This window comes from Podarcis erhardii (genome assembly GCF_964252035.2).
Source record: "Podarcis erhardii genome assembly, chromosome: 1".
Lineage (NCBI taxonomy): Eukaryota > Metazoa > Chordata > Lepidosauria > Squamata > Lacertidae > Podarcis > Podarcis erhardii.
Window position 1 is genome coordinate 58961030 of NC_138497.1, and position 15126 is coordinate 58976155.

A 15126-nucleotide genomic window follows, 5' to 3' on the forward strand; every position below is an offset into this window, starting at 1 on the left:
CATATATGATCTACCTGATAAGGTAACAAATGCACCAAATTTCAAAGTGATTGTATAAAAATCGCCACAGGTACAAAATGGTGAAAATTGACACATTGAGCTCTTCTCCCTAGTTTTGTTTTTTTTAATAGGCGTATCATTTTGCTTTTCCATTTTATTGAAATCGATCTATGTATTTCATTCAGGCTTGTCAATGAAGGCACACTTTCTCTGGTTTGGCAAAATTTTGAGCAAAAATTCAAAAGTTATTAAGGTTTACTTGCCCCATTAAAGCTATGGGAACAACTGGTGGCAAAGGTATACAGTGCATGCTCAGCAAAGACATTATTGGGTTATCCCAAAGCACCAAGTGTTTTGTTCTGTATTCTGGATCTCCTGCTTCTCCCTCTCTCTCTCAAAATAAAAAAAACCCTTAAGCTTTTTATTTAAAATATTAGCTTTCCTTAAAAGGTGGCTGGACACATAGTAAAGCAATGCCAGTGAAACCCTGACTTATGCAATAGTCACATGGCAAGCGGAGGGGACGGGTGTGTCACAGAATGACCGAGAGCAAATGAACTCATGTTAGATGTTAGAAAACACATTTTAGTTTTGATATGTATGAAAACAGCAGTTTTCCCCAATTGTTTGTGGGTAGGGTAGGGAGTCCAATTCACATACAGTGTCCTGTCCCGGAAAATACTCTTGGCACCTTATAGATCAGATTTAGCTCTGACAGCAAGCAGCAGAATTTGTGTTTTCTTTTGATACTTCTTTTTTATTTTCTAATTGATATGTATAGATGCTACCATTTGCATCTATACATACCAATTAGCATATGCAAATGGGCTAGTGCTCCTCAGATTGATGTTGAAGTGATAATGCTTCCACTACACCAGTATTTGCAGAAGGAACGACTGAGTGAGTGGATGGGATGTGTAATGCATATTCCTTTAATTACAGATGTGACGGTGTTGTGCGGTAGAAAACATAAAATGAGCCTGTTGGATCAGGCTAATGGCCCATCTAATCCAGCAGCTTGTTCTCACTGTGGTCCACCAAATGCCTGCGGGAAACCTGCAAGCAGGACCCAAGCAGAGAGCAATCACTCCCCCCTCCTGCAGTTTCCGGCAATGGATATGCGGCCTAGGACCCACGTACCTATGGGACCGCCTCTCTGGATATGCCCCACGGAGGACCTTAAGGTCCACAAATGACAACATTTTGGAGGTCCCAAGCCCTAAGGTCGTTAGATTGGTCTCAACTAGGGCCAGGGCCTTTTCAGCACTGGCCTCAACTTGGTGGAACACTCTGTCACAAGAGGGCACTGCGGGACTTGACATCTTTCCGCAAGGCCTGCAAGACAGAGCTGTTCCACCTGGCCTTTGGTTTGGACTCAGTCTGACCCTTATGTTTCCCTCCCCTTATGGTTTTGATCTATGAGCTACTTTTAAAATCAGGCTGCATTTTAAATTGCATTTTAACCTGTATTTTAAATTGTCCCCTGCCCGCCCCGCCCCCCAATTATGTTTTTACTGTAATTTTACTGGTGTTAGCTGCTCTGAGCCCAGCTCTGACCGGGGAGGGTGGGGTATAAATAAAATTATTATTATTATTTAGAGAATGGTCCTGGTGAGGGGCAGATGGGGCAGGCAGTCCAAATAGGTACCTAAATGAAATTGATGGTTATAAACTGTGCATTCTGATGTAGAAAGGGCAGTGAGATCTTCAAGCCACCAGGAGAGAGATGGTGGATGTTTGTCCTTCCACCCTTGCAGTATACGTCTCTTAGCCAGCAGAAGGACTCACATAACCCACTGTTGTTGCTAATATAATAAGTCTTACTGTTAATGCCAGTTTACTAGGGCTTTGTGTTGTTGCTTTCATAGTTTGTTGCTACCATAGGTAAAGGTAACGGGACCCCTGACCATTAGGTCCAGTTGTGGCCGACTCCGGGGCTGCGGCACTCATCTCGCTTTATTGGCCGAGGGAGCCGGCATACAGCTTCCGGGTCATGTGGCCAGCATGACTAAGCCGCTTCTGGCGGACCAGAGCAGCGCACGGAAATGCCGTTTACCTTCCTGCCGGAGTGGACCTATTTATCTACTTGCACTTTGACGTGCTTTCGAACTGCTAGGTTGGCAGGAACAGGGACCGAGCAATGGGAGCTCACCCCATCGTGGGGGTTCGAACCGCCGACCTTCTGATTGGCAAGTCCTAGGCTCTGTGGTTTAACCCACAGTGCCACCCCTGTCCCTTTGCTACCATAGGAACTATTATTTATTAGCTATTTTTGTTACATTTGCAAATAAAAAAATTAACCTTTATGTATTACTATATTTTAAAACATAGTTTGTAGTTAGTTTGTAGTGATACATACATACATGTAGTGTATGCATGTATGCATGTAAAAGCTGCATTTTAAAATTCAAATCTAAAGGCAGTACTCTCCTCCTTCCCAATAACCAAATGAGGACTAAGCATGTCCAGTAGCCACAGAAAGTTGAAAGTGGTGGGAGTATGTTAACCCACCAGTTGTACATTACATTTGGCACCCCACTCAATGAAAATATATCTATTTTATTTTTAGCTCACAGTTTCTTGTTCAAAAATATTCTATAAATCATCTTCTGCTGTTACACAGTTTCTTCTCAAGTACTTGTTTGTGTGATATCCTGATATGAGGGATTATGCAGAGTGCTATATACATGCTAACTGGGAGATGAGAAGTCTTTTATTCCAAAATGTGTACAATACAGAAGTAACCAAGTGTGCCTGTGCCATAGTGTATACCCACTGAATTCACAAAACACAAAACGTCGTCCTCACCTTTGGCAATCTTATTATTCTGCTTCCTGCTGCAGAAATTTGTAAAGTGTATGTAGCATTCTTCCACTAAACTTTGCCCACAACTCTGGCAACACTGACAACATATCCAATCAAAGATCAGCCCACAGTAGTTTCCTTGGTGACTAGCATACAGCTGTTGAAATGGACTGCAGTGCAAACGCTAGAAAGGGAAAAAGCAAATAAGAAAACAAACCCCTCCCCAACTCTCCTTATTTTCTCAAGTAAATTACTTCAAGACAATCTACAGATCTCAATGTTAGTGGTAGCCTTGGGTGTCATTTGCTATGCTTAATATTTTCTATAACTATTCCATCTCAGAAATTGCTCATTGAACTATTCCAACTTTCGGGTTAACAAGAGTTCAAAATTTAAGAACAGGAGCAAATACAGCAGTACATTTTTAGCTATATAGTTAAGGTATCTTTTGAAGATGTAAATCTGGTTTCCTTTCAAGTTGAAAATATGTTTTCCCTAAAGGAATGGCATGCTCTTGTCTGTGTTTTAAGAGCAGTATTCTAGATTTCAATAGGTTAATACGAGTGTGTTTGAGAATTTATTAGGGTGGTCCTTACTGTATTGGTAAGATGTTTAGCCAGCAACATACTATTGTAAATTACTCATTATTCACAATAATTTCTCTGAAATCTGCTTCTGTTGGAACAAGGAGCAGCAGAATATTGTTTACTTGCTATAAGAGTAGAAAACAGAGAAGTGGGGGGAATTTGTGAATCACATTGTGGGTCAGCTGCTTAACACATCATGTGACATCAGACTGGATAAATTGGAGTGAGGTGGGGGTGGGGAAAGGATTATGGTAATGTAATTACATGTCTGACATCAATTTTTTAAAAAACCTACTAGGCTGACAATTCCACAATCTGGCTCAATTTCCCCAGACTCCTGGAAGACAATGGAAATGGGACAATCCAGGATTCTAGTGTAGCTATAATTAAACAACAGCATGCCCTTTCCCTCTTCCAAAAAATCCAGAAAAACTGAAACTCACAAAATGTAGGAGCAGATGGGGGTGGCTGGGGGGGGAAAGGAAGTGTCATTGTGCAGGCGGAAGTCCTTACGTTACACAAATGGGAAAACTATATTGGATATATCCCGAAGACAGGAGTTTATGCTTTTTCTAATTTTGGTTTTATTTCCTGTAAAGATGTTGTTCTTGTTTTGTTTTGTTTTTACTCTTTAAGTACTTTCAAAAATATGATTGCACTTGTGCTGGATGAGAATTTTATTAACCCTTTCCATTGAGGCATTTTTGCTAACAGGCTTTTGGAGTCAGTTATCTGAACAAATGCCCCAGATTACTCATCAATATAGATTATCAACCCCCATACCTGGTATGGTCAAAATGTAAAATGCAAGAATAAATAATTAACTGCTAATCTGCTGATGACAAGACCGTCACACACTTTTGGAAGTACTTGGAAGAAACCAAGGCAGGAATTTGGAATGGGGAAAAAAAGCATGGCTACCAGTTATCTCAGAAACGCTAACCCAAAAAGTCCATTTTGACAGAGAAATGACAAAAAAGAGCACATTTTATCCAGTTTTGTTTAAGTTTATTAAATATGTAAATGAGAGAACGGTGGCCCCAAATACACCAGCAAGATACGCAAGCTTGTGGAATTCTTCACATGAGGGGGACTTGACATCTGAATTCAGTGAAATGGTATCTCTGGAACTCTATCCTGCATCTTCATGCTCCTGTGAAAAGAGACGGAATAATTAGAACAGGCAATGATCATTGTTTAATTTTTCTTTGACTTAACTGTGTTGCGATTTTTGAGTTTCTCCTATGTCTTTGTCATGATTTTTTAACACTGCCCTTTTCCAAAACCCTTAATAAGAAATTATATTTAAAAATATCACACAGTTTCTGAAGTTGCTTTCCATTTTAAGAGAGTTCCCTTATTTCCATCCCTTCCCCCCTTCATTATCTCTTTGCATCTCCATTTAATGAGGGAGATTGGAAGTACTATGTACTATGAGTCCAAGAGCTATGTACTATTGTCTCATCCCTTTGATTTTGTGTGTTGCTGCCCCCCCCCCCCCCCGCTAGTAATATACAGTGTCCTGCAAATGCATTTAAAGGAAGTTTGAAATTAACACTGTGGAATGCTTGCTTTATACATGTTAGGTAGCTGAGCAGTACTGCTTCTAACTACATGTTGCGATTGCTCCCACCCACTTTCAGTACGATAATAGAAGGGTGAGATCATACCTTAGAAATTACTTTGCTGCTGCAACCGATTCCTCCAAAGATTCAAATAATAATTTTAGAGTTTACAGGTTTTGTCAGAGTGAATACGGTGAGTGAGTGGGATTTCACCTTAAAGACTGGCCATTATGTGACTCCACACTTTAAAACAAGTGATGGCAAACTCCGCTGGACTCAGCTGAGAATTAGCCTGATACTTATGAGCTTTCTTCAAGAGCTTTCAGGAAAAAAGCTTGCCTCCCCTGGGAGATCTCTCCTCACTAATATTGGTGGCACGTGTACCAGCATGTGACATGCATAACCATGTTGCCTTATCACTTTCACACAGCTCCTAAAACTTCCTTCCATTATTTTATTTTTTGCGGGGGAGGGCATGGACTCTAATATGAACTCACACATAGCTGTGCAAAAGCCTTCAAAGCTGCATTTTAAAGCTATCCCCAAAGGACAGGGAAGCTGCTGAGCAAAGGAATTGTGCCTTCCCAAACTAAGGTAACACTTGGACTCAGACATACAGTTCTGTAAATCCTCCACCTAGTCCATAAGAGGCCATACCTCTGCTTTAAGGAGTCGTATGGGATGAGGGAATGCTAAAGTGGACCCCCTTTGTACAACAAGCTCCGTTGAGCCTTAAAAACCAACCTTTGGGCTTTTGCCTTGACTGTGGTGAATGTTCAGGCCACACAGAAGCTGTGAGTAGTGCACTCTAGTTTGGGTCAGAAATTCAAGGATATTTTACAATAATGCTCCCTTTTATGTGTTATGACATGTCTCTCAGACATGAATTAATTTACTGCATATTTAATTTTTAAGTATGATTTGGAATTTCTTTTTATACATTTCTGTATAAATATTTATAAAAACAAGTAAGTGTAGAATTTGTAGGAGCCTAAATTAATAAAAGTAAATATTGGGACAACAACACTGATAAAAGACAGCAGTCTCTCCCTCCAGTCCCTACCCCCATAAAAAGAAAAAAGTTTAATGGTAATTTATGAAACAAGAGAGCACGTGATTATTTCTCTTGACAACTGAAAGTTTTAATTAAGTATATTCTGTCTTCATTTTGAACAGAAACTCGAGCAGACAGAACAAAGAAATTGTTTAGACACTATACTGTTGGATCATATGACAGCTTTGATGCTTCAAGGTAAGAGATTGCATTTTTTTTCATACTTGAAATATTTTGTAAGTGTTGGCTTGGTGTTCTGAGTTCAAAAAGGTGTGAGCACCCTCAACTTCCCTTCTGTCTCAAAGCTATTTTTGTTCTATCATGCCTTTCACTAGAACAGAGAGCAGCCAAACACCTTTTGAAAGAAAACAAAGATTTATCCCAGTATGTACTCTAAATTGTCTTGTTTGGTTGAACCAAGGCACTTGCGTTATCAAGGCACTCTCTTCCCTCACCGGGGCATTAATGGCTTGAGGCCTTGTGGGGCACACTATTGTCATTTCTAGTTGTAAGGTCTGGGGGATCATCTTTGGGTGGTCTCTTACTCATGACTGTTGGATGTTTAAGAAAGTTGCTCCTCTGTAGGAATCCATATGAGGAACAAAAATACAGGCCCTACAGTTCTACTCCCATTGTTTCGCCTTTCATCTCAAGATGCTTCCCTTTTTTGTTTTTTCTCTTCTGTCAGTTCCCCTTTTTGGATTTGCATCCTAATGCCAATTGAAATAATTCCATTTCTGTACAGCAGGATATGCTTCTTTTGCTGGCATTCTATCAATCTTAGCCTAAGAGGCCCCATTGATTAGTCCCTATTACTTCACATGTGTATTTTTGGGTTGCAGCAACTACATAATAATAGAAGCAAGAGAAGGTGCTTCAGATTCTGCAACTTGAGTGACGCACATGTATTTGAGTAAATTAAATTGAAATTAATAGTGATTGTTTGACAAATTGTAATTTAGCTGAAGTTGTTACTATATGTATTTAGTTGGAGCACAGGATATGCATGTGGCTTATTGCATAATGCAGGTGGGCTGAACAAAGCATTTCTTGTCACATTTTCCTTCAGTGGGTTTTTATTGTACTATAATTGTAGATTTATTTGATTCCCCTCTCCTGAAATTGCAGTATACAGTCGTACCTTGAAAGCTGAACGGAATCCATTCTGGAAGTCTGTTTGACTTCTGAAACGTTCAGAAACCAAGGAGCAGCTTCCAATTGGTTCCTGATTGCGCAGACACACCAGAAACAGTAGCGGAAGCTGCGCTGGACGTTGGGCTTCCAAAAAAACATTTGAAAACCGGAACACTCACTTCCAGTTTTCGATTGTTCGGGAGCCGGAACGTTCGACTCCCAAGGTGTTCAGGAGCTGAGGTATGACTGTACACACATTTTTATAAATAAATATATTAACAGCAACATTTGCACATAGAAACAAACACTTTAAGACAGTGCTTTCAAAAGCAGACTGTGGAGGCTTTCATGAAACTGGGACTGTGGGCAACTCTGGCAGAAAATAGCAACAAATACATGCACATGGAAACATTTTGAATTGGCTAACACCAGCTTAGAAGGAGTCGTTGTGTGGAAACTCCTCAAGGCTATCAGCTGATTGCATGGGCGGTGCAGACAGAACAAAATATTATGCATTATGAAAGGAATGTAAAACAATACAAATGCTGCTGGGTGTCTAGATATACTAAGTGTTTGATTGCATGTAATTTTGGCCACCTCCCATCTAGAAAGAGAGGCAACAGAAATGGAAAAAATATGCTGCTGAAAAGAGGCAGAAATGTTCAAATATATTGAAAGCCAAGGAAAAGCTTGTCAGGGTAAAATTTCCTATCTTAGAGAAGAGATCCAGATGTCAAAACTAATACAGGCACCTTTTGCATAATATAATGTTTTCAACAACTTGGATTCTTGTAAGACAATGGCAGGTTTACGCCTCATTGTTACCATTTGTAGTAACAAATCCCTGGGAGCTAATTATAATTTGCTGCTACCTGGAACTGTTAACTGTGTATTGGAGGGACAGTTTGCACCTATAGTATTCCCTCAGATATTTCCAAGCATCACTAAGTTATTACAATCACTGTTTTGAGCTATCAAAACTGCACTATAAAGATCTGGTAATAATAGAAATTTCATGCTGAGCAAATGTGCAGTGTCTGGATTTCAGCCAGTTTATTCACGTACCAATCACCTCATCTGTGGTGCTTCTTAAGGTTTGAAAAGAGATACACATTACAATCTGTGATAGGTCTGTGTGACTACTTGAGCAGTCAGTTTACCAGCCCCAAAGTGGTGAACTTTTATGTGTGGCAAAACAAGTTACCTAGGGGAGTTTCCTAATTGACAATTTTAGCCTTCAGAAGGGGGACTAGTGGGATGATGTTGTTCACAGGCTGTTGCCTTCACCCAAATCTGCTCTCTGACTAGTAGCTGTTGCCTAAAAAGAGCACACAATTCTGCATTTCATGTGATTTCTTCAAAAATGCACTTGGTGTGCAAACAAAATGTGACACAGGAAGTTGGGAAGCCAATGTTATAAGGCTTTGTTGTTAATTGTCTAGAATCTTGGGGAATAAATTGTACTATATTTGTATTTGAACCTGAGGACCTGTGAATAAGTCATACAGTTTTCTGCTCTTGTTTCCTTAGAGAGATTGTCTCATGTTTCTTTCTAAGTCTTGCATATTATGTTTCTCTTTCCACAGCCTGTTTTGGATAGTTAGTACTTTTGCACATTTTAAAATTAAGGCAATTGAAAAATTGTACAATTGGTATTCCAATGACTGCAGAGAGTTGTACAGCCACTGCTGTTTTTTATATGATGAGATAATTTAGGGCCTGGTGGAGCATAGATGCTGTCAGTTCTTTGAAACTAAGTTGGGAGGAAGTGTTTTAGTACTGTTCTATTGTTGGACTGTATGGAGACCCTGCTCAGTTATAAGGGTAATGCAAAAGACTTTCTTCGAGAGAGGCCTGATGCTCAAGAGAGGTGCAATGCTCAGAACTAGGGTGCTATACAGTTCTGCTATTGACAGCTTGGTAAAGGATTTCAATGGTTTCTGCTGTTTTTCTTTGGCCAGAAGGGGGCAGAGAAAGGACAGTGTATCTTGTGACATGATTGGAGTGGATTGCTAGGACAGGAAGGTGGGAAGCATGTAGGGAATTGTACTCAAGTTTGCCACTGGTGTCATCTTAGGTTGTGTTCACACTCCCGATTACTATGGATTCACTGCATTTCCAGTGCTGGGGTTTTATGCAGTGTTTACACAATGTTATCCAAAATACATATGTACCTTGCACTTGGTTATAAAATACTACGGTGTGATGCGTTGTTTCTCAAACCAGCTTCACACTGATTGGAGTTCTTAAGCCGTTCCTAATTTGTCTCTAGCCAAGGTGTGAATATGTTTGCATAGGGTAAAAACATCTCCATCTCATCAACAACACCTGGTGTGTACACAACCAGAAACCTTTTGAAGCTGATGTGAACATCACTTGGTATCATCTTTGTCATTAAATTGTGTCAAAGTGGCCGGGGGGTGTGTGTGATGCTTTTGTAACACTGTGGTTGACTGGTTGGGTGGGTGACAAAAGATGGGGAAAAAATGAGTGTGCTGCATACCATTTCCAAATGCAGTTCAAAAATGAGTAATGATGAGCTGGCCTGTCTGTAAGTCAAGCCACCCCTTACATGTAATCAAGATTCCTGCCATCCTTTTTCCATATTACCTGGTGGTTTATACAAAAACCAAATTAGATATTGACAAATAGCAGTTTCTCCTGCCTGGTTAGAAACAACTTTCTCAGAAGTAGATTCTCATTAAGCAGAGAGTGGATGGTGGTGGGTCCAATCATACCTTTGCTACAAAATTTGGAATTTCACAGCTTTCACTAATTTACCATTTGTACACACCTCATCATTTGGCAGTCCTCTGAGCATGCATATTACTGTAATGAAGAATATTACTGTAATGAAGCATTCTCACTTATGCTTGGATGAGTCTCAGCCTGGGGTACCTGAGTATGTGGACAGGAAGATGTGACTTGTTCATCCTGAAGACAATCTAGGTGAATGTCTAACTGAATCCATTTCCAGTCAGTGTCGCCAAGTGCCTCCTTTGAATCTGTGATTTTCACCCTATCCCAAAGTTTGGTATATCATACTTGTTGGATGTGAAGCTGGGACTTAACACTTCCACCTGGCTCTGTGCCCTGTCTCTCAAGATATTTGTGCTATTTTTAGCAAAGGCAGTTGCTAGGGGATGGGAAGAAAAGAGGGGAATCCGGGTTTTTGTACTTTTTATATGTGAATATATAAGCTTGTGTACTTTCACACAAACATTACTTTTCAAAAGTGGGGGTCAAAATATAGGCTTAGCTACTATCACTATTACTGGTATATACAGTGTTTAGAAACTGAGATATGAAAGCTAGGAGCTAAAAGGCACCTTAAACCTACAGTATAGGTGCAACAACAGAATGTCTAGGAGTTTTTTTTATAACAAGAATACAAAGCTGAAAACGAATGAACTGCACCTAAAATATTATCTTCATATTTCAAATGGTCTAGTCCTTCCCCTGCCAACCCCCCTAATATTCTTAAGAGGGTTTCTTCTCCAGTCTTCAGAGAGTAGCTGGAAATGAGGAGGAAGAAAAAGGTCCTCCTTTCCTTCCACTCTGCAGTTTTAATCTGAAATCTTAGGCTCAGAAACTGTTCACGCTAATGAAATCCCCTGTCGCAAAATGCGCCTAGAACAATGGGAGTTTCAAACACTGATGGTGTGTGTGTGTGTGTGTGTGTGTGTAATTACTACTACTATATTTTGTGATTGGACAACTGCTTTTGGATCTGCTAACTGCATTGTTATAAAATGCTACCTGAATGCTTACAATACAACATTATAGGGATATGCCTGTAGAGAGAACTGGTGCTATTTAAATATGGCTTAAAATCTGTTCTCCGTATCTATTTATGCTCCTTTTTCTAGATTTGCTATTTTATCTGAATTTTCACACTCTTGCTTTTCTTTATATTTTGTGAGATAATATCTGCTCAATTATAATCAGTTGAATTATATGTGATGATCATTTTCTTCAAAGAAAGGATCACCAGTTCATTTCTGTGAACTCGGTTAGAACGCCAGGCTCTAGGACCATTTCCAATGGTCCATAATAAAGTGGCAGTGTAAATCTGGTAATAATGGATATAAATTTGATGAGAGAATTTTCCAATTACAACTCTTATCACTTTGATGGCATGCTTTTACACTCCTGTGCCTGCTTTCAGGAAGTCTAATATGTTCTAGTTTATATCTAGGATAGTCAATCAAGGGACTGGAATTCAGTTCTGACCAGTGCTTCTTTGGATAGGAGATGAGTCAATCAGCACCTAAAGAGACAGTGATTGCACCTCAAGAAACTATCCTTGTGAAGACAAGCAGGTTATAGGCTGGTTTATAATAACCTATTTTGGACAGAAGCTTATTGAGCCCATGTTTGTGGAGCAGTTTCAGCTTTTCCTGAAGTAGAAATCCAGTCAAAAATATTTTACTCATTTAAGACATCCTCCTTTAACTACAAGAAGATAAAATAGGCCAAAAAATTTCACTGGCTAATCTTCAAGTGAACTTCATAAGCAAACTTGATTCTGTTGACGTTCGTAATCATAGGATCATGTGGTTTGGCTGCATAAGCGTCAATGTATGTATTTGGTGTGGTTTTTTTTTTAACATGGCAGTGTATTTTCTTCTAAAATCAGCAGTGAGGGGACCACAATAACCTCCTCCATCCAGGGAGGAATTTATTATTATTATTATTATTATTATTATTATTATTATTATTATTACCCCTCCCATCTGGCTGGGTTTCCCCAACCATGCTGGGCAGCTTACATTACATATAAAAACATAGTGAAACATCAAACATTAAAAACTTCATGATACAGGGCTGTCTTCAGATGTCTTCTAAAAGTTATGTACCGTAGTTCTTTATCTCCTTGATATCTGATGGGAGGGCGTTCCACAGTGCGGGCACCACTGCCGAGAAGGCCCTCTGCTTGGTTCCCTGTAACTTCGCTTCACTTAGTGAGGGAACTGCCAGAAGACTCTTGGAGGAGGACCTCAGAGTCCGGGCTGAGCGATGGGGGTGGAGATGCTCCTTCAGGTATACTGAGCCAAGACTATTTTGGGCTTTAAAGGTCAGCACCTTTAAAGTGCTCAGAAACGTACTGGGAGCCAGTGAAAATCCTATTGGGACCGGTGTTATATGGTCCTGGCGTCCACTCCCAGTTACCAGTTTAGCTGCCACGTTTTATATCAGTTGGAGTTTCTGAGTCACCTTCAAAGTAGCCCCACATAGAACGCATTGCAGTAGTCCAAGTGGGAGATAACCAGAGCATGCACTACTCTGGCGATACAGTCAGTGGGCAGGTAGTGTCTCAGCCGGTATACCAGGTGAAGCTGGTAGGCTTTGGACACAGAAATGACCTGGGCCTCCATGGACAGCTGTGAGTCCAAAATGACTCCCAGGCTGCGCACTTGGTCCTTCAGGGTCATGCTATCACCACATTGCTGGAGGCTGATAAAGCAACTGCCTATTTAGAAGGGATGTGGTAACTCAAGGCTCAGTAGGGTTTCACCTAGTCCAGTAATGCTTCTGTTCTGACTCATTCCGAACAAGTTACAGGTTGACTGCCTACCTCATTCTTATCTTAACTATGTGCTTGTTTGGGATTGCTTCCCTGCAGATTGCCAACCCTAAATATTGCTGTTGTCTGTAGGCAGCTAGCAACTAAAATTACAAAGCTGGATTCTGGAATACACAGCTAGTGACACTTGCCTTAAAGAAACAGTAAGGTGTGTTCATATAAGTAGCATAGCTTCCTTCTTCCTTTTTGTTCAATGGAACTGGAATCTTATTTTCTACTGTACTTAAGAATTTTATGTCATATACAAGTCTTCATTAAAATGTGCGTGCAAATGAACAGTGCATCAGTGTTACACTAGTTTATGCAATATCATCTTAGTTACCTGGAACAGGAATAGTTTCTAGGCCATTTCCCTCAACATTCCCTGGTGTTTTTGTTTCTTTAAGAAAGTTTCACATTTAAGAGCTTGCATTGATAAATTGTTTTATCAAATGTTGTTTTTGAAAAAACGCAATGCTTCTCCAGTTAGAATGTTTAGTGCTTTATTATCAATCCTGCTTAAAACTGAAAATAGCATATTTTAACAAGAAAAATGAAAATCCTACTTTAACAGATGCAGAATTCCTCAGGTGTTGGTAGAACCATACCTGTAGTGTTTGCTGTGTGAAAATAAAAGCTTCACTTCCCCCACCCTCAATTTCAGCAATGATTTGCATTCTTTTAATAGACTTCCAAAAACAACCATGACCTTCCCCCCCCCCAAATACTCTGTTCATATCTATGAGAGTAATAGATACTAGCTAGTGTTGCAGTGATATTAAAATACTTTGCTAAGTTAATACAGAATGGTTTCAGATATCCTTCCAAGCATCTGTGGCAACATGGATCCACTTTCAGCATACAATAGAAAAAAGAGACAATATAAACAGTGTTCACTCTGTCATGTCATCCTTTCTTTTCTATGAGCTCTAGCTGACCAAGCTTGTTTTCAGGTCAGCTGCAGCCTATAAAAAGGAACAGGCTGACACAGTACGGGATTGGGGTTTGTTTCCTCCCCACATTTCATTGCGTGCTGCTCTGTTGGCAGCAGCTCTGGTCAACCAGATCCGGGCTGCCACCAATGTCTGAAAGCATCCTTTTATTGAAACCTAAAACTATTCCAAAGTTGTAAGTGATAATGTAGCTTTGACGGTTCTAAATAGTTTAGAGCTAGGGACTGTGTGTCTGGGGGTAGGGGTTGTTTTTAATTCAGGGTTGAATGCACTATTGGTATTCAACAAGTAATTAACATTTCCTTCCTGAATTATTTCAGTGCTACGTTCTATAGTACCAGATTGCTCAACTAGATGATCAGTGCCCAGGGAAATGCAATCAATCAAATGCAGGGTCTATATTAATCTTGAAGTCATTAATTACTAGAATCATCCACTCATTTTTGAGTTCATTGCAACAGGGGGGAAAGCTATAAATAGACACCTCTCCACAATCCTGTAGTGGTAGAAAATGTTCTTCATGTTACAACATTTACTCTAGAAATCACCTTAAAGCGGAGTTATCTGCAACCTTCAGTTTTCTGCTTCGTACATGGATCGCATAAGATATTAATCTAAATGTGACCTTCTGGGGATGGATGTTGCAAATCCATACCAAAGATCTCTCCATTAGTTAGCCAATAGCATACTCCAATTTGTCAGCATTTTGGAAGATATTAGTAATATTGCTTCTCCTGCAACAAGTTTATGATACAATTAAATGGTTTATATAATAATGTTATATATATTCATATTTCATTTCCTGGAGAACTTTATGTACGCTATCCCAGTATGTGGTTTATAGCATCCTTTTGGCTCAGATACTTTAGGTGAAATGTTAGTTGGAACTGCTTTCCCTGTTCCTTACTTTTGTTGTTTTGTTTTTCCTCTACACTTTATTTTATTGTGTGAATTGTTTTCACACTTTCATACACCACCCAGGAAACTTCTGATAAAATGAAGAAACATTTTAAACCTGTTTCCATAAAACTGGATTTTAAAGAAGTGTACACTGTTAGGTGGAGGCTCCTTTTTTATTTCTACACTTCTTATTTATTTTTTATATGTATTTTCAAGGTGGTTTACAGTCAAAAACACAAAGCAATTCGAAGACGATCAGGTACTGTCATAGTTCCGACGATAAACGGTGCCAACCGGCGTTATATAGCGATCCAGCGGCGTTATATAAAAACAAAAAACAAAACACAAAGCAATTAAATTGTTTTAAACTATATTACAATTCCCGTTAAAATACCAGATACGGACATCAAAGCCAAGTCCCCATTACAAAATCCAGAACAGCCTACAGTACTATACCAGCAAAAAGAGAACTATGAGGTAAAAACTTTTTTTACTAGCTGCCTAAAAACATTTCAGCGATGGGACCTGACTTGCTTCACTTTGCAAGGCTTTCCACGGGGTG

At 39.6% G+C, this 15126-nt stretch overlaps 1 protein-coding gene across 6 annotated transcripts in view; it reads left to right on the plus strand.

Moving 5' to 3' along the window:
- Positions 1-15126, plus strand: part of SHANK2 (SH3 and multiple ankyrin repeat domains 2) — a 353024-nt gene that overhangs the window by 192318 nt on the left and 145580 nt on the right. For all 6 annotated transcript variants that reach the window (XM_081833850.1, XM_081833852.1, XM_081833847.1 and 3 more), the window contains one exon: positions 6134-6209. In XM_081833850.1, coding sequence (XP_081689976.1) covers positions 6134-6209 — 76 coding nt within the window. The remainder of the gene's footprint in view (positions 1-6133; positions 6210-15126) is intronic.